The sequence below is a fragment of the Suncus etruscus genome, chromosome 7 (assembly GCF_024139225.1).
Source record: "Suncus etruscus isolate mSunEtr1 chromosome 7, mSunEtr1.pri.cur, whole genome shotgun sequence".
NCBI classification, from domain to species: domain Eukaryota; kingdom Metazoa; phylum Chordata; class Mammalia; order Eulipotyphla; family Soricidae; genus Suncus; species Suncus etruscus.
In genome coordinates, this window is record NC_064854.1 from 31,098,195 (window position 1) to 31,120,533 (window position 22,339).

General features: G+C 39.4%; 1 protein-coding gene across 1 annotated transcript in view; it reads left to right on the top strand.

Annotated features, from left to right (window-relative positions):
- Positions 1-22,339, top strand: part of LOC126014225 (ankyrin repeat domain-containing protein 26-like) — a 42,918-nt gene that overhangs the window by 17,300 nt on the left and 3,279 nt on the right. The window contains exons 11-19 of the mRNA XM_049777544.1: positions 497-525; positions 613-685; positions 2,041-2,123; positions 4,600-5,541; positions 8,837-8,965; positions 12,780-13,070; positions 19,789-19,908; positions 19,996-20,081; positions 21,298-21,529. Of these exons, the coding sequence (XP_049633501.1) occupies positions 497-525; positions 613-685; positions 2,041-2,123; positions 4,600-5,541; positions 8,837-8,965; positions 12,780-13,070; positions 19,789-19,908; positions 19,996-20,081; positions 21,298-21,529 (1,985 nt within the window). The remainder of the gene's footprint in view (positions 1-496; positions 526-612; positions 686-2,040; positions 2,124-4,599; positions 5,542-8,836; positions 8,966-12,779; positions 13,071-19,788; positions 19,909-19,995; positions 20,082-21,297; positions 21,530-22,339) is intronic.

Sequence of the window (22,339 nt, forward strand, 5' to 3'; positions counted from 1 at the left end):
AATTGCCTGTTCAACTGTCATCACCATTATGTACTTGGTGAATTCTAGAGCAAATTGAAGAACACGATAAATACTTTTAGTTTCATACTTCACATTATTCTTATTAAAAATGATGCTGTTGCGTTCAACCATCAACTTTCACATTTACCTTGCAGAGTCATTCTTTGTTCCAATCAGTCATCCCTTTTCTCCCATCAGCATGCCCACACTGATAGACACATACTTCTGTACTTCACTTATAATCACTTGCAAAATAACTTTTTGAAACTTTAACTGCATGTTTAGTGAGACCTGTTTTTCTCTTTTTTCTTCAGTATTATCATAGACTCATATTTCTTTCTTTGTTGATGTCCTAACTCAAACAACCTATTAAAAACCACTAACCTCCAGTGCAGTCATTTACTAAGCATGAGGATTCTGCTTAATACTAATTCTGCCTGACTATGTGGTTGACTTTCATATTTATATATAATTGATTATCTATTTCCTTTTCTAGAATCTCTTGAAAACTACTACCACTTGGAGGTAATACCTTTCAGTTTGTTTTGAATTATTAATTTTAGATTTTATAAGCTGTACAATATTTGTTAATCTTCTTTTAATTTTACTCAGCCTTCTATTGAAGTGAAAGACTCCATTCCTAATAAAGCAGTTGGAATAAAGGATGTTCAAACAGCTCAACCAGGTACATTTTAGAGAAAAAAATTAACACTGCAAAGGTTCACTAAAATATTTAAATATTTATTATTTTTGGGGGGGCACACCCATTTGATGTTCAGGGGTCATTCCTGGCTGTGCTCTCAGAAATCGCTCCTGGCTTGCAAGGCAGACACCGTACCTCTAGTGCCACTGCTCCGGCCCCATAATATTGTTTTTATGTGTCTTTTTTTTTCATTGTTATTAGAAATATTAGACTTAAGTAATAAAGATGTGTTTGTCAATATCTATGTTTGAATACAAGATTTTGACAAGCTTAAGAGATTTTTTAAAAATGTAAACTTTTTCTTTGTTAGTTTGGGGCCACACCCAGCGATGCACAAAGGTAATTCCTGGCTCTGTGCTCAGGAATCATTCCAGGTGGGATTGGGAGACTTTATAACAAACTGTGGGATTGAGCCCTGTCAGTCAAAGTGACTGAGCAACTCAAAGGTTCTACTCAATGTGCTGTTACTCCAGCCCCAAGATGTAAATTTTTCACTCAGATATTTCTACTAGATGATTGGGGGAGTGGATTGTGAGTTTGAGGCCTCAACCAGTGGTGATGTTCAAGGCTCATTCCTAGCTCTGTGCTCAGGGAACACTTCTGGTGGTGGTACTCAGGGGAATTATGAATTGGGGATATTGAGAATTGGGTATCAAAGTGGAGCTAGCCACGTATAAAAAAGTGTTTGCTATCTACTGTAGTATTTCTATGGCACCAGATACTTTTAAATTCACATTTTGTTGCCCTAAAATTGCCAGTATGGTAACTGCTTCTTAGGGAGTCTCAGAGGTAGGTAGGTAGGTAGGTAGGTAGGCAGATGATAGATAGATAGATAGATAGATAGATAGATAGATAGATAGATAGATAGAAGGATAGATAGATAGGTAGTAGATAGACAGACAGACAGACAGATAGATAGACAGATGGTTGTTAGACATATTGGTTGTTAAGATACTATGATTTTTGTAGTCTTTTAAAATGACTACTGATTTCAGAGCTAGAGTAAAACTTCACTTGCTAGCATATCAGTTGTGTTTGAATTTTAATTATATCATCATATATTGAAGCTCATCTAGTTAAATTGGAGCTAATATGAAGTAGAGAATATAGTGGGACTTTATATGTATATACTTTACTTTTTGTTTTGGTGCAGGTAAGAGTGTAATGGCTAAGTGCCTTATCACATTGAGCTGACTATGGCCTCAGTTAGGAACAGTTATGAATAGTTCTTAAAGATGAAGCATAAATTAAGCTCAATAAAATGTCATTCTCTGCTTTAATGAAGGCTATTCCTTTTATCTCAGCATTCTAAGTGGTTCATTTTTATACTTATGTAGATTTGCCACCTGAACTAGACTTAGACTTGGTAACAGAGGAGGATCCAGAAAGACTTGATGAACATGAATATAACCACTTGCAGGTAGGTGAAATCTTTTTTAAACTTACATTTCTGATTTTATATTGTTCAATATCTTTAGTAAAACAGCATAGCATTGAAATTATGTTTAGTGTTAGCCTATCAGAGTGTGATCATGGTTTAATATTTACTTTTTTGAGAAGACGAAGTGATAATAGAGCGGGAGACACTTTCCCACTGAGCCCTATCCTTGACTCCTTAATATTTGATTTTAAAACCACTTTAACGAGTTAAAACTTACACCATTGGAGAGGACCTACTATTTCACAGGGTTGCTATTTCACCTGGGTTTGATCCCACGCTCCCCATATGGTCTGCTTAGCCCTGCCAGGAATGATCCCTGAGCACAGAGCTAGGAGTAGACTCTGATCATAGCCAGATATGGGCCCAAAACGAAACAAAACCCAGGGCAGCATATTATTAGAATATACAGTGATTTTCAGTTCAATATTATCCTCGAAATTGAAATAAAACTTTTTCTAAGTATTACTACTTTTTCCAATTTTATAGTTCCATACATAATTGAGGAGGTAACATCAAACACTAAATCATATGATGAAGCAGTGTAAATTAGGAGTAGTGAAGCAGGGAAGTCTCTATGTTGGATTTCTGTGATAGGGGCAATTGGTAGTGATTCCAAATTCACATATGCAAATTGCCAGTGATCAATGCCAAGACAAAAGCTCCATTCTGTCTTGTGATCTCTATGTGAATACCTTTGGAGTCCCTCGATTTGGGGAGCATATTGGATCATAAATTGATTATCAATAAGTTGATAAGTTGCTTATCAATCTAACCCTACGTACCAGGATGGGGCCTTCGTGCTTGTTCTTTGTATATAAACAATGACTTTAGGGATGGGAGAGACAGAACAGCATGTCAAGGTATTTGCATGCATATGGCCAACCCAGGGTTGATCCCTAGTACCCCTATATGATTTACCGAGTCCTCCAGGAGAAATCTCTGAGTATAAAATTTTAAATCAACTCTATTGTCTATGAAAATATATTAGAACTGGATGAAAGAAGATAACATTTGACTCTTCTTGGGGTGTGCAAGGTTGGGCCACACCTGGCAGTGTTCAGGGCTTTCTCCTGGCTTTACACTCAGGAATCACTCCTGGAAGGGACCATATGAGATGCCGGGGATTGAACCTGGGTCAGCCATGTGCAAAACAAATGCTCTACCCTCTGTGCTCCTATTCCAGCCCATAATTTGAAGGTTTTGTGAGAGAGCTCTATAAATTTAACTTTATTTTCCATTCGTTTTTTGAAATGAAAGATTTCTTTTGCATTTATATAGTTACACTAGAAAAGGAACTTTTTTAGTGGTAGATGAAGGAATTCGGGAAACTCCTGCAGCTTCCTTAAATTTATCTAGTCTTCTGGAATGATTAAAACTGAATAGGGGCATGATGCATGTGATATTCCTTCATTCATAGAGTGTATAGACTTGTCAATTTATGTAAGTGGGATTTTAGAACTGGATTAGAATATCTGTGGAATTTAGTGAAAATCGATTATGGGGTATTTCAATCTGAAGAGTCTTTCATTCTAATTCATGATTTGGGGGCTGGAGAGATAGCACAGCCATGGGGCATTTGCCTTGCATGAGGCTGACCTGGAAGGGACCCAGTTTGATTTCTGGCATCCCATAGGGACCCCCAGCCTGCCAGAGACGAATTTCTGAGTGCAGAGCCAGAAGTAACCTCTGAGTTCCAGTGAGTTTGGTCCAGAAACCAACTAATCAATCAATGAATCAATCAATAAATAAAGTTTAAAAAATTCATGAATTTGTTAGAATTTGTCAGCACTTTTGAGTTCTGAGATAATAGAAACTCTTTTTATGTGCTTTCATGAATTTATTCTCTCTAGGTAAATTTTTGGTTTCTAAATATTTTGGGGGGGGGGCATACCTGGTAATGAACAGGTGTGGTTCCTGGCTCTGCTCTCAGGAATCACTCCTGGCATTTCTCTGGGTTCCAAATGGGATGCTGTGGATCAAATACTTGTCTGCCATGAGCAAGGCAACCACAACATTTGGTGTTTTATCTCTGCTTCTAGTCAAGCTTTTCATTGTATAAAATGCATAGTTAGGGGGCCAGAGAAATAGCATAGAGTTAAGGCATTTTGCCTTGTGTGCAGAAGGATGGTGGTTCGAATCCCGGCATCCCATACGGTCCCCTGAGCCTGCCAGGAGCGATTTCTGAGTCTAGAAGCAGGAGTAACACCTAAGCCCTGCCAGGTGTGACTCTAAAACAATGTATAATAAAATAAAATAAAATGCATAGTTAATTTTCTCTTTCCAAGTAAGTCATGGTATGTCATTTTGTTTTGTATGCTGGCTAAGAGTTCAGTGAATTTTTTTCCACAAATTCTTTTTTATTTTTCAACAGAGTTTTTATTTTTATTTATATAATCATTTATTTATTTATTGCTTTATATAGGCACCATGTATAAAAGTTCTTTGTTTTACTTAGGTTTCTGATAGTCATGACAAGGAAAAAGACCACATGTTACAGGATGAAATTGTCAGGCTAAAATTGGAAGTCAACACAATGAAAAATCAGAACCAGGAAAAGGAAAAGAAATATTTAGAAGACATTAAAATTCTCAAAGAAAGGAATGAGGATCTTCAAAGGACTGTAAAACGGAACGAGGAAATATTCACTGAAACAGTGTTCCAGTCTAGTGGACGGATTAATGTCCTGGCAGCCGAGAATACAATGCTTAAGTCTCAGCTGGAGCAAGCAAAGCAGAAGAACGACACACTGGAAACAGAACTGGAGACTTACCGTTCTCGACTGGCTACTGCTACGCAGGTCCATGATCAAAGCCAGATCTCCAAAAGAGAACTGGAACTCAGCTTCCAGAGGGCCAGAGATGAATGGTCTCGCTTGCAGGAGAAAATGAACTTGGATGTGGCTAACCTACAAGACACTAATGAGGTTCTTTCTCAACAGCTCTCTAAAATGGAAGCTAAACTAAATAACCTAGAAATTGAGCTCCATCAGACAAGGGATTCCGTTACAGAAAAGACATTGGCTTTGGAATGTATTCAAAGAGACCTAAGCCAAACCCAAGGTCAGAAGAAGGAAATTGAACACATGTATCAGAATGAACAAGGGAAAGTGAATAAATACATGGGCAAACAGGAGTCCTTAGAGAAGCGACTGTCTCACTTGCAGAGTGAAAACATGTTGCCTCGCCAGCAACTAGATGATGCCCATAACATAGTGGACAGCAAAGAAAAGACAATGATGAAGATGTACGACCAGTTCCAGGACAATGTCCAAAGGCTTCAAGCTGAAAGGGAGAAACATCGTCTTCTGCTGGAAAGAATTAATAAGGAGTTGATCAATGACAGTAACCATTTAACGGAAACAATATGCCAGTATGAAAGTGAAAAAGCAGAAAGAGAAGTAAGTATCTAGGAAGAAATCTTATTCAAACTTCCCAAAGAAAATTCAAAGTAATTATTCCATTGTGGCTTAATGTTGAATATGTTGAATATTAAAGATCTATAGACTTGGGTTGGAGTGATAGCAAAGTGGGTAAGGTGCGTACATTGTACATGGCCAATCCTGGTTCGATCCTCAACATACCATAGGGTCCCCCAAGCACTGCCAGCAGTTAGTTATTTCTGAGTGCAGAGTTAAGAGTAACCGTAACCATTACTAGATGTCACCCCAATCAAAATATATGTTAAATAAGGCTGTAGTACAAATGGTACCTGTCACAGACTGATGAGTCCTGATACTAAAGAATCTTGGGTTCTCAGATTCAGAGAAGAGAGACAGAGGCCCAGGAGTCAAGTTGGGTTCAAGCTCTGTTCCATTAATTCAAAGTAAAAGGTACAATATTTATACTCAAATTTCTTGACAAGTCATAATTTTCAGACAAAGCTATTCAGAAAAGCTAATTTTACCCCCAAATAGTACAGGGATCAATTGTTCAGAGCATATTCTGACACAGAGCGGTTTCAACTTTGACTTTTTTTTTGTTATTAGAAATTTCTCGCTTGTAACATCAGTTCAGAAATGTTTTGATTTTATTATAGTTTATGCATTCTGAACTGGGGCCTGAAATGTTAACCTTTGATATAAATGCATGTAGGCTAGCAACAAGGGTGAGTAATTACTCTGTAAAACTAAATAAAAATATTTGAATCTACAGAAATGTTAAATCAGAGTATTTTTTAAAGTGTCAGCTGAAGTTATGTCTCAATTTTTATGCTCCATCCCCTTTATTTCCGAGGTCCTCCTCAGACAGGACCTTTTTAAACTTGGTGTCTTCCTAGGTCAGATGTTCTGTTTGCATGGGTGATGATGTATCAGGTTTCAAAGTGGATAGGGTGTTTACCTGGCACTTGGCTGACTGGGTTCATCCTGGCATCCCATAGGTTTGCAAACCTGCCTAGAGTGATTTCTCAGCAGAGAGCCTAAAGTAACCCCTGAGCACCAATGAGTGCGGCCCAGAAACAAACAAATAAACAGAATATATATATATATATCTTGGTCCAGAAATATAGTAGAGTGTAGGGTGCTTGCCTTGCACATAGCTGACCAGGGATTGATTCCTGTTACCATCTAGCATTCCCTGAAGAGCTTCAGGAGTGGTCCCTGAACACAGAGCCGTGAATAAGCCAGGAATCAGCACTACCTGGTGATACCACTCTGCCCCCCCAAATTGTACAGACTGTAAATATATTTACTGTATTATCAGTAACAAAATAATTTGGTACAGATATTGTATGATATGCTGTATAATTTTATTTGTGCCTCAAATTATATAATTTTAAGACCACCAAGTTTTTGCAGAAACCTACCTTTCTGTAAATCATCATTAGGGACAAATGTATTTTAGCAAAACTGTATTTGATAGAATCTTTCTGCTCATATGTCTGATTCACTTTAAACATCATTATACATTATTGCTCATATATATGCACTTTTATTCTTTGGTTTGTTTTATTGATCACACCCAGTGTTGCTCAGGGTTTACTCCTGACTTTGCACTTAGCACTCACACCTGGAGATGCTCAGGGGATCATCTGGGATACCAGAGATTGAAATAGGTCTGCGGCAGGCAAGGCCAGCTCCTTAACCACTGTCCTATCACTCTGGCTCCAGATTTGCTCATAATTTTCATTTTAAACCTCCATGATTTGGAAAATTCTCATTTGGATAGAACTTTATCCTAGGGCTTCTTCACTTTTTTTTAAATTGCTTTATTTAAGCACCATGTGGTTTTGTTTCCTTTCTGTGTGCTTGCTTACTCATTTACACAGATTTTTCTTTTTGTTTTGTTTCCCCAGTTGTAGAACTGAGCACTTAAGGACCACTCCTAATGGGGCTGGGGGACCAGATGTGGTGTTGGAGATTGAACCTGGGTTAGCGGTGTGCAGGGCAAGTGCCCTACTTCCTAGACTATATCTTCACTCACTTGGTGAAGAGATTTTCATTTTCATGTTACTGAGATCCATTTTTATGTCAGGAAAAATTCTATTATTTTTGTTTTCTTTTGTTTTTGACTGCTCAGGGCTTATTCCTGGCTCTACACTCAGGGATCACTCTTGGCAGGGTTCAGAGGACCAGCATATTAAAAGCAGGTCGACTGTGTGCAGTGTGCAGGGCAAGGATGCTACCTGCTGTACTATGCTCCAGCCCATCATGTTAGTAAGAAAAGAGCAGAGATCTGGAAGGGAGGTTGGAGGTCATGACACAATACGTAAACTTCACTGGAATGCTTTCTCCTCCTCTATTGGGAGCCCACCTGTGTCACCTGTTGGCTCTGGGACATTGCTCAGCATTGCTGAGCTCCTCTTCAAGTTCAAGCAGCTGAAAATGCCTGTGCGAGATTTGTTGAGACTGGTTCCTTTAGTCCTGGGGAATCCTCAGCCAATGTTTATGTGATCCTGGTTGGTAGCTGGCGCCTGAATGCTGTCCCAAGCTTGGCGAAAGCACCCAGTGAACAGGCAGTGATGGGTTTACAACAGAGCCTGTGGTGTGGAGACATGGGACTGTGGGAACCTCTATGAACATCTGGGTTCATATGTTTTAAAGATTTTCAGTTTTCAGTTGTTGTCAACATAACATTCTGTTATGTCATATATATATATATATATATATATATATATATATCCTAACTTCTGATTTTACAAATACAGTTTTTTTTGGTTTGCTTTGAAAAAGAAAGATCTGAGATAGTTTTTAGTTTTCTGAGAGAATTTTAACCAACAATTCAGTAAAATGGGAGCTCTGAAGTGAATTCAAACTGCAGACATGGGGGGAAAAGATGATGGTCTGACTCAAGTGCTTTCTTATATTTTTGAGTCCTTTGGATTGAATCCAGCACTATGGTGGCTCTCTGCCCCCAGTTGTCAGGTGTGACCTCAACAACAATAACAAGAGGATTGAAAACAGGGAAAATGTTCACACATGGACTTTATGACCATGACTTTATGACCACTAGTTTCACCATATGCCCACGTCTTTTTGAGAGTAGGTAGGTTGTCAAATTTGTAGATTCATCAGGGAGTAATGGAGAGTTGTCTAGTCACATATTTGGGAAGCAGGAGGAGGCCACCAGTGTCAAATATCTCATGAGAAACAGTTGAGTTAGTATTTTTCATCATATATATGCTAGCATTAAATAGGATCAGCAAAATTTGCTGACACAGTGATTTATAAAATTGTAACGACACTGTGTTATTAGGTGTTTGTGAGACAACTTCAGCAAGAACTGGCTGATAGTCTAAAGAAGCAATCTATGTCAGAGGCTTCGCTGGAAGATGTATCCCCTTACCACACTAACTTAGAGGATGAAAAGGATTTAAAGAGGAAGGTAAGTTGAAGGAGAAGTCCTGTGTGTATGAAATTGTCATGTCATAAGTGAATATTCAACTGCCTATTAGTATCAAGTTTCATAGGCTTTTCATTGACAGCTTTTTATGGTTGTGTTCATTTATCATAATATACTATCTTATGCACATACTTTGTAAGTTCATTATTTGACTATATAGTTCTATGACTTTTCTAATCATTATACTTAAGAAAGTTAAGAATTAGTTAATTTTCTGAAGTTGTGTGTGTGTGTGTGTGTGTTTGATTTTGTCACACCTTATGGTGTCAGGGGTTACTTCTGGCTCTGCACTCAGAAATCAGTCCTGGCAGCCTCTGAACCAAATGGGATGCCAGGGATTGAACCTGGGTCAGTTGTGTGCAAGACAAATGCCCTACCTGCTGTGCTGTTGCTCCACTCCACGTTTATTTGTTTTCTTTTTTTTCCCTAAAAATGTATTTTTGGGCCACACCCGATGACGCTCAGGGGTTACTCCTGGCTATACGCTGAGAAGTTGGTCCTGGCTTGGGGGACCATATGGGACACCAGGGGATCGAACCGCAGTCCATCCAAAGCTAGTGCAGGCAAGGCAGGCACCTTACCTCTAGCGCCACCGCCCGGCCACTTTGTCTCATTTCTTTTCCTTTTTCATTAAAAACATTTCATCTTACAAGTGCCTTCTACCCCATTCCTATTTCTGTCAAAACTTAGGTCACAGGGGCTGTAAGCTCAGTCTTCTATTTACTTCACTATTTGTGTTAACTTAACTTTAATTCATAGACTCATCCATTGATTTCACTCTCTAGAAAGATCAGGTCCTCGGTATTCTTTTCTAGAGACATTTTGAGTCCTCATCTTACAGTTTTTGTTATTGGCTCCTTGGGGATCACTAGAGCCACAACAGTTGTGCTGAATGGGCGGGTGGGCAAGCCATGAGGTGCTGGGATGGAACCCAGGGTATGTGCTCTACCATTTGATTTCCATTTGTGTCCCTAGTTTTCGTTCATCCACAATCTTGCCAAGGATCTCTTTTTCTCTAAATCCTTACCACTTCTTGTTTCTGATTTGTTTTTCGGATAGCTGATTGTGGTTTTAATGAGCAATCCTTGACTGTTCGTGACCTAGAACTCTGGTTCCATATTTCTGTGTGTCTTCTTTGGAAAAAAAATTCTCTTTGGCTCTTCTGTGATCAGATTGGATTCAGTTTGTTTTTGCAATTGAATTGTACGAATTCTTTACACATTCTACATTTGGCCTCTTAACTGTTTGTCACATATATATCTGATATATGTACATTTATTGAACTTTAGAATTTAGTATGATTTACAAATTGTTCCTCTTGTTCACTCAGTTAATTTTCCATTGTATTCATTGCTTGTTTATTCTGTGTCAGCTTTTGATTTTTTGCTTTTGTTTGTTTTTGGATCACACCCAATGATGTTCAGGGGTTACTTTGGCTCTGGCTCAGAAATTGCCCCGGGCAGGTTCAGGGGACCATTTGGGATGATGGGAATCGAACCACTGCTGGTCCTGTAGGCCCCATACAAGGCCCTATATCTGTGCTATCTCCCGGGCCCCTGTGGCAAGTTTTGATTTGATGTTATTCCTCTTGCTGGATTTGTTGCCTTTAATGCCACCTCTCAAAAATCAGCTTGAGAGCTATGCCAAGTAGTTTACTGTTTATTAGAGATATGAATGGATATATCCGCACTCTGTGCTTTTTTTTTTTTTTTTTTGTATTTTTAGGAACTATTCCCTAATGTTTGCTGGCTGTCCTCCAGGATCATGTGGTTGGGGATTGAACCCAAGTTTATTTGTTTGCTGATTATTTACTCCAGCTTCGTGCTATCTCTCTGGACCTGGCATCCCTCTTTTTTCTAGGACTCATGGTTAACATTACTTGGTAGCTCTGAAGGTGCTCCCTGTGATGCTCTATGGCAGTGCAGTGCTCAGGAATATCTTGTGCCAGAAGTCATTTGGTGGGCAAGGTGGTCACACCCAGAAGTACTCAGGTGTTATTCCAGGCTCTGAGATCAGGGATCACTCCTGGAGATGCTCAGGTGGCCAAATGGGATGCCAGGGATCAAACGTGGTCCAGACTGGCCACGTGCAGGGCAAGTGCCCTACCTGCTGTACTATCTCTCTAGCCCAGTGTGTTGGGATCCCCCAATTTTGGGGGGAGGTTTTGGGTCTCACCCAGTGGCACTCACGAGTTACTCCTGGCTCTGAACTCAGAAATTGCTCTTGACAGGCACAGGGGATCACAGGGGATGCCGGGATTCAAACCATCATCAGTCCTGTATCAGCTGTGTACAAGGCAAATGCCCAACTGCTGTGCTTCTCTTCAGCCTGGGAGCCCATTTTTAATATCAGTGTCTATACCAGTTCTTTATTACTGTTTAATAAACCACCTCAAAGTCAGTGACTTAAAACATTTAAAATGATTAATTTGTTGAGGTAATAATTAAAGAATGTAAACATTTAAATGTTTTAGGGATATAATGTTCATCACCAAAGTGGCAATATCTCTCCATCCCAGTCCTTAAAACTCTGCTCTCCCATTCCCTATCTATCAAATTGGTTTGTGTTTGATTTTTGGGGGCACACCTGAGAATTCGCAGGAATTACTCTTGCTGCTGTACTCAGGAATTATTTCTGGTAAGGCTTGGGGAGGCATGTAGGATGCCAGAGAACGCACCCAGGTTAGCTGCATGCAAGGCAAGTGCCTTACATGATGTACTATCTCTCTGAAGATCCCCTTTGGAGATCTATGCTCAGTGTCTAAAGGTTTGTTTTAATTGGACATTGTCCCTTGCAGTGCTTTATTTATCTATTTATTTAATTTTTGGTTTGGGACACACCCAGTGGTGCTCAGGATTTACTCGGGGCATCGATTGGGAAACATATTTGGGGGATCAAAACTGGGTCAGTAATGTTGAAGATAAGGGCCCTACCCACTGTATTATTGCTCTGGCTCACAGAGCAATATGATTGAGGTCATATCTTTCTCCCTTCTGACTTTTTTCTTTTGCTAGATGGCACCCTCTGGTTCCCTATGGGGAAAACAGCTAGATTTTTTTCTTCCTTATAGTTGAGTAGCATTCCATTGTAAACATACCACTCTATCTTTATCCACTCGCTCTGTTGAGCACTTGTTTTCTTATGTTGACTATGAGAAATAGCACTGCAGTGATCACACATATGCATATATCTTTTTCAGTTAGTGACTTTTTTGTGCTTGGGGTTAGAGACCTGGGATCTGAACTATGCCTGGCCATGCTTGGGGGAACATGAAGCCTAGGGCTTGAACCTGGCTGGGTCTTACACAGTCAAAACATCAACTCTTTCCCTTGAAAACATTTGCCTGGTGACTTTTACTTACCTTCTGGAGAGAAAAATATGAAAGTCATAAAAAATAAGAGAATAAACTTTCGTGCACATGTGGTGTAGTAGAGATAATGACAGTAAATGACATATTTTTGTGACTCCCGTAGTTTAAACTTTCTTCTGGACTTCCTTTGTTTTTGATCACACCCAGCAAAGCTCAGAGCTGACTTGTGAGTCAGAGATTACTTCTGGCAGAGCATGGGGTTCCATATGGGGTACAAGAAATTGAGTCCAGTTCAGCTGCATGCAAGGCTTACTTACACTCTCTCTCTGTTCTCAATTTTCTGAGTAATACAGAGCTCCAAATTCTAAGACTTATTCTAATCAGTTCATGTTAGAATAACTGAATATATTTCAAAATTGGATTGTAGGTTTGACTATTCTCATTCTGTTCCTGCTAATCAAACTGTTTGCTATTTTATTTATGCAGATCGATGATCTCACTACAAAACTGGACCGTGCATCTTCCAAATGTCAACATCTGGATGCACAAAATCAAGTTCTTCAGCAGGAGTTATTGTTTATGAAAGTAATGCAAAAGAATAATGAAAAGGTAAAGAAGAATAAAAAGCAGTTGGAACAAGAAGTAGTCAACCTCAAAAGTCATATAGAACTAAATATGGTAGAATGCAGTCAAGTAGAACAGTTTAAACAAGAGACCGAAGAAAGAGCAAGACAGGATATAGTAGAAAAATTAAAAGAAGTCAATCTGTTTTTACAGGTTAATTTATTGATCTGTCATTGTTTTAATTCATTTCACTGCAAATTGCACTTTGCTGTAGGGTGATTCCTCTACCCTTCCATTTTTTTTTTCTGTGTGGATTTCTGGAAGGAAGGTTGCATCTGTTTCTGAAGTTCTTCAGTTTTCATTATTATTACCAACCACTAACTTGAAATTTTTTTTATCTTTAATATAAATTACTTCATATTGCAACTTAAATTAGTACTTCCTCAACATTATGACTTTAAATTTTTTTTTAAATTTTTTTTTATTTAAACACCTTGATTACATACATGATTGTGTTTGGGTTTCAGTCATAAAAGGAACACCACCCATCACCAGTGCAACATTCCCATCACCCAAGTCCCAAATCTCCCTCCTCCCCACCCAACCCCCGCCTGTACCCTAAACAGGCTCAACATTTCCCTTATACATTCTCAATATTAGGACAGTTCAAAATGTAGTTATTTCTCTAACTAAACTCATCACTCTTTGTGGCGAGCTTCCTGAGGTGAGCTGGAACTTCCAGCTCTTTTCTCTTTTGTGTCTGAAAATTATTATTACAAGGGTGTCTTTCATTTTTCTTAAAACCCATAGATGAGTGAGACCATTCTGCGTTTTTCTCTCACTCTCTGACTTATTTCACTCAGCATAATAGATTCCATGTACATCCATGTATAGGAAAATTTCATGATTTCATCTCTCCTGACAGCTGCATAATATTCCATTGTGTATATGTACCACAGTTTCTTTAGCCATTCGTCTGTTGAAGGGCATCTTGGTTGTTTCCAGAGTCTTGCTATGGTAAATAGAGCTGCAATGAATATAGGTGTAAGGAAGGGGTTTTTGTATTGTATTTTTGTGTTCCTAGGGTATATTCCTAGGAGTGGTATAGCTGGATCGTATGGGAGCTCGATTTCCAGTTTTTGGAGGAATCTCCATATCACTTTCCATAAAGGTTGAACTAGACAGCATTCCCACCAGCAGTGGATAAGAGTTCCTTTCTCTCCACATCCCCGCCAACACTGTTTATTCTCATTCTTTGTGATGTGTGCCATTCTCTGGGGTGTGAGGTGGTATCTCATCGTTGTTTTGATTTGCATCTCCCTGATGATTAGTGATGTTGAACATTTTTTCATGTGTCTTTTGGCCATTTGTATTTCTTCTTTGTCAAAGTGTCTGTTCATTTCTTCTCCCCATTTTTTGATGGGGTTAGATGTTTTTTTCTTGTAAAGTTCTGTCAGTGCCTTGTATATTTTGGAGATTAGCCCCTTATCTGATGTGTATTGGGTGAATAGTTTCTCCCACTCAGTGGGTGGCTCTTGTATCCTGGGCACTATTTCCTTTGAGGTGCAGAAGCTTCTCAGCTTAATATATTCCCATCTGTTAATCTCTGCTTTCACTTGCTTGGAGAGTGCAGTTTCCTCCTTGAAGATGCCTGTAATGTCCTGGAGTGTTTTGCCTATGTGCTGTTCTATATATCTTATGGTTTTGGGGCTGATATCGAGGTCTCTAATCCATTTGGATTTTACCTTTGTACATGATGTTAGCTGGGGGTCTAAGTTTAATTTTTTGCAAGTGGCTATCCAATTGTGCCAACACCACTTGTTGAAGAGGCTTTCCCTGCTCCATTTAGGATTTCCTGCTCCTTTATCAAAAATTAGATGGTTGTATCTCTGGGGAACATTTTCTGAGTATTCAAGCCTATTCCACTGATCTGAGGACCTATCCTTATTCCAATACCATGCTGTTTTGATAACTGTTGCTTTGTAGTACAGTTTAAAATTGGGAAAAGTAATTCCTCCCATATTCTTTTTCCCAATGATTGCTTTAGCTATTCGAGGGTGTTTATTGTTCCAAATGAATTTCAGAAGTGTCTGATCCACTTCTTTGAAGAATGTCATGGGTATCTTTAGAGGGATGGCATTAAATCTGTATAATGCCTTGGGGAGTATTGCCATTTTGATGATGTTAATCCTGCCAATCCATGAGCAGGGTATGTGTTTCCATTTCCGTGTATCCTCTCTCATTTCTTGGAGCAGAGTTTTATAGTTTTCTTTGTATAGGTCCTTCAGATATTTAGTCAAGTTGATTCCAAGATATTTGAGTTTGTGTGGTACTATTGTGAATGGGGTTGTTTTCTTAATGTCCATTTCATCCTTATTACTATTGGTATATAGAAAGGCCATTGATTTTTGTGTGTTAATTTTGTAGCCTGCCACCTTTCTATATGAGTCTATTGTTTCTAGAAGCTTTTTGATAGAGTCTTTAGGGTTTTCTAAGTAGAGTATCATGTCATCTGCAAACAGTGAGAGCTTGACTTCTTCCTTTCCTATCTGGATTCCCTTGATATCCTTTTCTTGCCTAATCGCTATAGCAAGTACTTCCAGTGCTATGTTGAATAGGAGTGGTGAGAGAGGACAGCCTTGTCTTGTGCCAGAATTTAGAGGGAAGGCTTTCAGTTTTTCTCCATTGAGGATAATATTTGCCACTGGCTTGTGGTAGATGGCCTTCACTATATTGAGAAAGGTTCCCTCCATTCCCATCTTGCTGAGAGTTTTGATCAAGAATGGGTGTTGGACCTTATCAAATGCTTTCTCTGCATCTATTGATATGATCATGTGGTTTTTATTTTTCTTGTTATTGATGTTGTGTATTATGTTGATAGATTTACGGATGTTAAACCAGCCTTGCATTCCTGGGATGAAACCTACTTGATCGTAGTGGATGATCTTCTTAACGAGGCATTGAATCCTATTTGCCAGGATTTTGTTGAGGATCTTTGCATCTGCATTCATCAGTGATATTGGTCTGTAATTTTCTTTTTTGGTAGCGTCTCTGTCTGGTTTAGGTATCAAGGTGATGTTGGCTTCATAAAAGCTATTTGGAAGTGTTTCTGTTTGTTCAATTTCATGAAAGAGTCTTGCCAAGATTGGCAGTAGTTCCTCTTGGAAAGTTTGATAGAATTCATTAGTGAATCCATCTGGACCTGGGCTTTTGTTTTTCGGCAGACATTTGATTACTGTTTTAATTTCATCAATGGTGATGGGGGTGTTTAGATATGCTACATCCTCTTCCTTCAACCGTGGAAGATTATAAGAGTCCAAGAATTTATCCATTTCTTCCAGGTTCTCATTTTTAGTGGCGTAGAGTTTTTCAAAGTAGTTTCTGATTACCCTTTGAATCTCTGTCATATCAGTAGTGATCTCTCCTTTTTCATTCCTGATACGAGTTATCAAGTTTCTCTCTCTCTCTTTCTTTGTTAGGTTTGCCAGTGGTCTATCAATCTTGTTTATTTTTTCAAAGAACCAACTTCTGCTTTCGTTGATCTTTCGGATTGTTTTTTGAGTTTCCACTTCGTTGATTTCTGCTCTCAGCTTTGTTATTTCCTTCTGTCTTCCTATTCTTGGGTCCTTTTGTTGAGCATTTTCTAGTTCTATTAGCTGTGTCATTAAGCTACTCAGGTAAGCTCCTTCTTCCTTCCTGATGTGTGCTTGCAAAGCTATAAATTTTCCTCTCAGTACTGCTTTTGCTGTGTCCCATAAGTTCTGATAGTTTGTGTTTTTATTGTCATTTGTTTCCAGGAACCTTTTTATTTCCTCCTTGATTTCATCTCGGACCCACTGGTTATTGAGCATGAGGCTGTTTAACTTCCAGGTGTTAAAGTGTTTCTTCTGAGTCCCTTTGGAGTTCACAAATAATTTCAGAGCCTTGTGGTCAGCGAAGGTAGTCTGCAAAATTTCTATCCTCTTGATCTTATGGAGGTATGTTTTATGTGCCAGCATGTAGTCTATCCTGGAGAATGTCCCATGTACATTGGAGAAGAATGTGTATCCAGGTTTCTGGGGATGGAGTGTCCTATATATATCCACTAGGCCTCTTTCTTCCATTTCTCTCCTCAGGTCTAGTATATTCTTGTTGGGTTTCAGTCTGGTGGACCTGTCCAGTGTTGACAAAGCCGTGTTAAGGTCCCCCACAATTATTGTGTTGTTGTTGATATTATTTTTCAGATTTGTCAACAGTTGTATTAAATATTTTGCTGGCCCCTCATTCGATGCATATATGTTTAGGAGAGTGAATTCTTCCTGCTCTACGTACCCCTTGATTAATATAAAATGTCCGTCTTTGTCCCTTACAACCTTCCTGAGTATAAAGTTTGCATTATCTGATATTAGTATGGCCACTCCAGCTTTTTTATGGGTGTTGTTTGCTTGGATAACTTTTCTCCAGCCTTTTATTTTGAGTCTATGTTTGTTCTGACTATTCAGGTGCGTTTCTTGTAGGCAGCAGAAGGTTGGATTGAGTTTTTTGATCCATTTAGCCACTCTGTGTCTCTTAACTGGTGCATTTAGTCCATTGACGTTGAGAGAAAGAATTGTCCTGGGATTTAACGCCATCTTTATTTCAAAATTTGGTGTGTCTTTTGGGTAGTCTTGTCTTAGATTAGGTCTTTCAGTTTTTCTCTTAAGACTGGTTTTGTGTCTGTGAAGTTTCTGAGCTGTTTTTTGTCTGTGAAACCATGTATTCTTCCATCAAACCGGAAAGTGAGTTTTGCTGGGTATAGTATTCTGGGTGAAGCATTCATTTCATTCAGTCTTGTCACAATATCCCACCACTGCTTTCTGGCATTGAGCGTTTCTGGTGACAGGTCTGCTGTAAATCTCAGGGAAGCTTGCTTGAACATGATTTCCCCTTTTGATCTTGCTGTTTTCAGAATTCTGTCTCTATCTGTGGGATTTGTCATTGTGACTTGGATGTGTCTTGGGGTGGTTTTTCTGGGGTCTCTTTTGGTTGGTACTCTTCGGGCATGCAGGATTTGATCACATATATTCTTTAGCTCTGGAAGTTTCTCTTTAATGATGTTCTTGACCATTGATTCTTCCTGGAAATTTTCTTCCTGGGTCTTTGGGACTCCAATGATTCTTAAGTTGTTTCTTTTGATCTTATCATAGACTTCTATTTTCGTCTGTTCCCATTCTTTGACTAATTTTTCCATTGTCTGCTCATTTGCTTTAAGTTTTTTGTCCAATCTCTCCTGCTGTATGGAATTGTTATGTATCTCATCTTCCACAGCACCAAGTCTATTCTCAGCTTCTGATACCCTGTCCCAGAGCTTATCCATTTTGTCATTCACTTCGTTTACTGACTTTTTCAGTCCTGTTAGTTGACATGTTATTTCAGTTTGGAGTTTTGTCATTTCTGCCTTCATATTTTCTTGGTTCTTATTAGTGTTCTGTTCAACTCGATCCATGGTTTCTTGGAGTCTGTTGAGCACCTTCCATATTGCTAGTCTAAAGTCCTTATCTGAGAGGTTGATTAGTTGTTCAGTCATTATCTGGTCCTCAGAATTGTCATCTTCATTCTCTATGTCTGATGCTGGCCTGCGTTGTTTTCCCATTGTCACACTTGTATTGTGGGTTTTTCTACGTGTTGTGGTGGTATTCATTGTCTATATGATGTAGGCAGCACACTCCTCTGGCTCCTCCCTTTCTGGATGGGCTGACTTGCCTCTAAGGGAAGGGAGTCCTCCGTGGATGAAGCCTCACACTGGGTCAAATCTTAGGCCCGAGCATGCAACAGAGAAGACAGTCCAGAGAGAAATGTTTGCTTCTGTGATATAGCGCCGTTCTTAGTGTGATTTTTCCTTCTTGTTGCAATGGTGTTCTTTCCTTAGAAAGAGTGCACGGCCGAGTAGCGAAGCGGAGCGGCCGTGCTCCTCTGAGCCTCTTTTTGCCCCACTCGCAAGAGTTTCACGCAAGAGGACAGTAGACAGACATAGACAGGTCACACTCACAGTCTTTCACAGCTGAGCCCCACTGGGCCGGTGTACTTTCGCGGATTTTCCCCGCCTGGTGTCACACACAGGGAGCCAGCTTTTGCAAAGGTTAGCCGGTTTTTATGCTCTGAAGTCCCTCCCTGAAAATGGCGTCTGGGCGAGCGAGGTTTCTGGAGGCTCTTTTTGCCCCACTTGCAAGAGTTTCACGCAAGAGGACAGTAGACAGACATAGACAGGTCACACTCACAGTCTTTCACAGCTGAGCCCCACTGGGCCGGTGTACTTTCGCGGATTTTCCCCGCCTGGTGTCACACACAGGGAGCCAGCTTTTGCAAAGGTTAGCCGGTTTTTATGCTCTGAAGTCCCTCCCTGAAAATGGCGTCTGGGCGAGCGAGGTTTCTGGAGGCTCTTTTTGCCCCACTCGCAAGAGTTTCACGCAAGAGGACAGTAGACAGACATAGACAGGTCACACTCACAGTCTTTCACAGCTGAGCCCCACTGGGCCGGTGTACTTTCGCGGATTTTCCCCGCCTGGTGTCACACACAGGGAGCCAGCTTTTGCAAAGGTTAGCCGGTTTTTATGCTCTATGACTTTACTAACTTGAAATTTTAACATGGTTCTCACAAGGAATCATTTCATCTTTGAGTTTAGTTACTATAAAACAGGCTCTTAGGAGGAAAAGAGAAACTTTGGATTTAAATCTCATACTTGATAATCAAGTACTGTACTTGATTAAGAGTTTTCTATTTAAATCACTTTTTAGCTAATCCTATTTGAATTATTAGGTTATAAGAGTACTAACACTAGGCTAATCCAGCTTTATTTGTATCATTCAGATGGCTTTGATAAAAACTAACAACTTTAGGCTTTTGTACCTTTAAAATTACTCTGAGTCATTGATTCAAAACTAATCATTAATGTATTCCTTTATTTTACTTTAGGTACAAGCAGCATCTCAAGAACAGTTAAGAGAGAATACTAATACTTCTTTGAAAAGTCAAATGGAACTCAGAATTAAAGAGCTGGAATCTGAACTTTCTAAAATGAAATCTCAGGAAGACTCAAATAGAACAGAATTGGAAAAATACAAGAGACAAATGAGACATATGGAACGTGAACTCATCGAAGTGAGATATTCTCAGGAAGAGTGTAATAAAAGAGAATTGGAAAAATATAAGCAACTCTTCCTAGAAGAAATGACAGTTAGAAAATCCTTGCAAAATAAGCTAAAAAAGTAAGTGAAAACCTATCATATTAATTTAATTTTTTGTTTTGTTTTTGTTTTGGGGTCACACCCAGCAGCACAGGGGCCACTTCTGGCTGCACACTCAGAAATCGCTCCCAGCAGGCTCAGAATACCTATGGGATTTGCACCACCATCCTTCTGTGTCTAAGGCAAACACCCTACCATTGTGCTATCTCTCCGGCCCCATATTAATTTAATTTTTATCTTTTTAGTTTAACTTAATTTTTACAGGTTCAATTTCCTAATTTTAAAGAATGAAAGTAGGCTATTATTCAGTTTGGAAAAATTATACTGTAAATGAATTTACTTTAGAATATTATTCTGGAAAAAAAATGTCAGTCTGGGACAGAGCGATCTCCAGAGGGCTAGGGTTTATGCCTTGCATGTCTAGTCTACCTTTATTCTATACTGGTATCCCATAGAGTTGAACCCACCATGAGTTGTTCTTGAGCTCAGAGCCAGGAGTCACCTCTGATTTGTGCTGGGTGTAGCCCCTAAACAAAAACATTATTTTTTTTCTTTCTGCTTTTATTGCTGTTTATTTTATTTTTTTATTGCTGTTGGCTTGCTTTACAAGATTTCTCCCTTAAAATTTGCTTATAGTTCAATTTCTAATTTAGAGACATACTAAAACAAGCCAGTTTGACCATACACTTTTTTCTAATACAACCCTCAAACCTTGTGCACAATTGTATGTATTTGATTGCCAGCTCTGATACATCTCCTATTCCATTCTCTCCCAGAGGTTATTTCCCTAAGTGGTTATGATGAAATATTCAATAGATTGCATATGTGTGTATAAAAGCAAATATCTAAAAAAGGTCCTTGAAGAACTTTTTTAAAAAAATAGAAACTGATTTTCTGAACAAGTCAAATAGTATTGTCAGGGACTCTACACATGGTTTCATCATGGAAGGCTGCAAGTATTACATGTTAACATTGACTTAGTCACTTTTCCTACTCTGCTTTACTTGTCAATTAGAAATCCTAATGACATATGTAGTTTCACAATACCATATGTAGCTTCAGGACTGACACAGGTGTGTAATGTGTGTGTGATAGGAGTCTTCCAATACACTGGCAGCATGAAAACACTTTCAAAAGGGCAATTCTACTTCCTTTGGCCACTTAAAAATTAGAGGTCACTTAGGAATCATTTAAGGAACAAGGAAGCCTGAGTATTTGCTTTTTGCAGTCTTTACAGAAGTAATGAGAGGCTTGCCCAGATCATCAGCACTAACCTCCTGGTGGAGAAAGAGCAAAGCAGATCTGTGATGAGTACCCTGACTGGCAGGCCAGTTCTGGAGCCTCCTTCTATGGGAAATCTCACAAACAGTGCAAGGCTGCCCAGAAATCTGGCTCCAAGAGAAAGCATCCTGTTTCCTTCTGCCAAGCCTCGACCTCCAGATTGCAGCACGGAGACCTTCTTACTCCAGGTTAATTCTCCTTGTCTTAGACTTGGCCTCCATTTTCAGATAGGAAACTTTTATTTTAATTTATTGCTTCATTTCAACACTTTTTGTTGGAAAGAAGACTTATTTTTAATGAACGGGAATTCAATGTTAAACTAACACTATTAACTAGGCAAAAATTAACAGAAGAGATCAGGGAAATAGTAAACAGATGAAGGTACTTGTGTTGCATTCTGCAGGGCCATTTCCATTCTCAGCGGTGCATGTAGTTGCTTGAGCACCATCAGGAGTGATCCCTGAGCTCAGAGCAAGGGGTAGGGTGTGGCCGCTCCAAGAGTACAAAAATCATTCTGGGTTGGAGATCGCTCCAAGGGTTGGAACACAAGGCCAGTGTGATCCAAGAATACAAAGGATGGACCAAAGAGAGATGGCACAGTGCAGAGTGTGTCTGCCTTGAACACGACTAAGCCGGGTTTGATCTTGGCATCTCCTATGGTCCCCAAGTCCTGCCAGAGTTATTTCTGAGTGTAGAACCAGGAGTAAAACCTGAACATTGTTGGGTGTGCCCCCGAACAAAAATCAAAAACCAAACTGATAAAAAAAAGAATCAGAAAGCTGGAGTGCATGACATGTATGTTAAGACTCTGAGTTTGATGCCCAGTGCCTATGATCCCCAGGTATTGGGCACACAATAACGGCAGGTCAGGGTACCAGACCCTCACCCCTAGGATGAAATGTTACTGGGAGTAGTTTCTCCATACCCAGGGACTGCTCCAGAGATACCTGGTATTCCACCCTAAAAGAGAACATCCGATTTAAAATAAATAAAAAAAA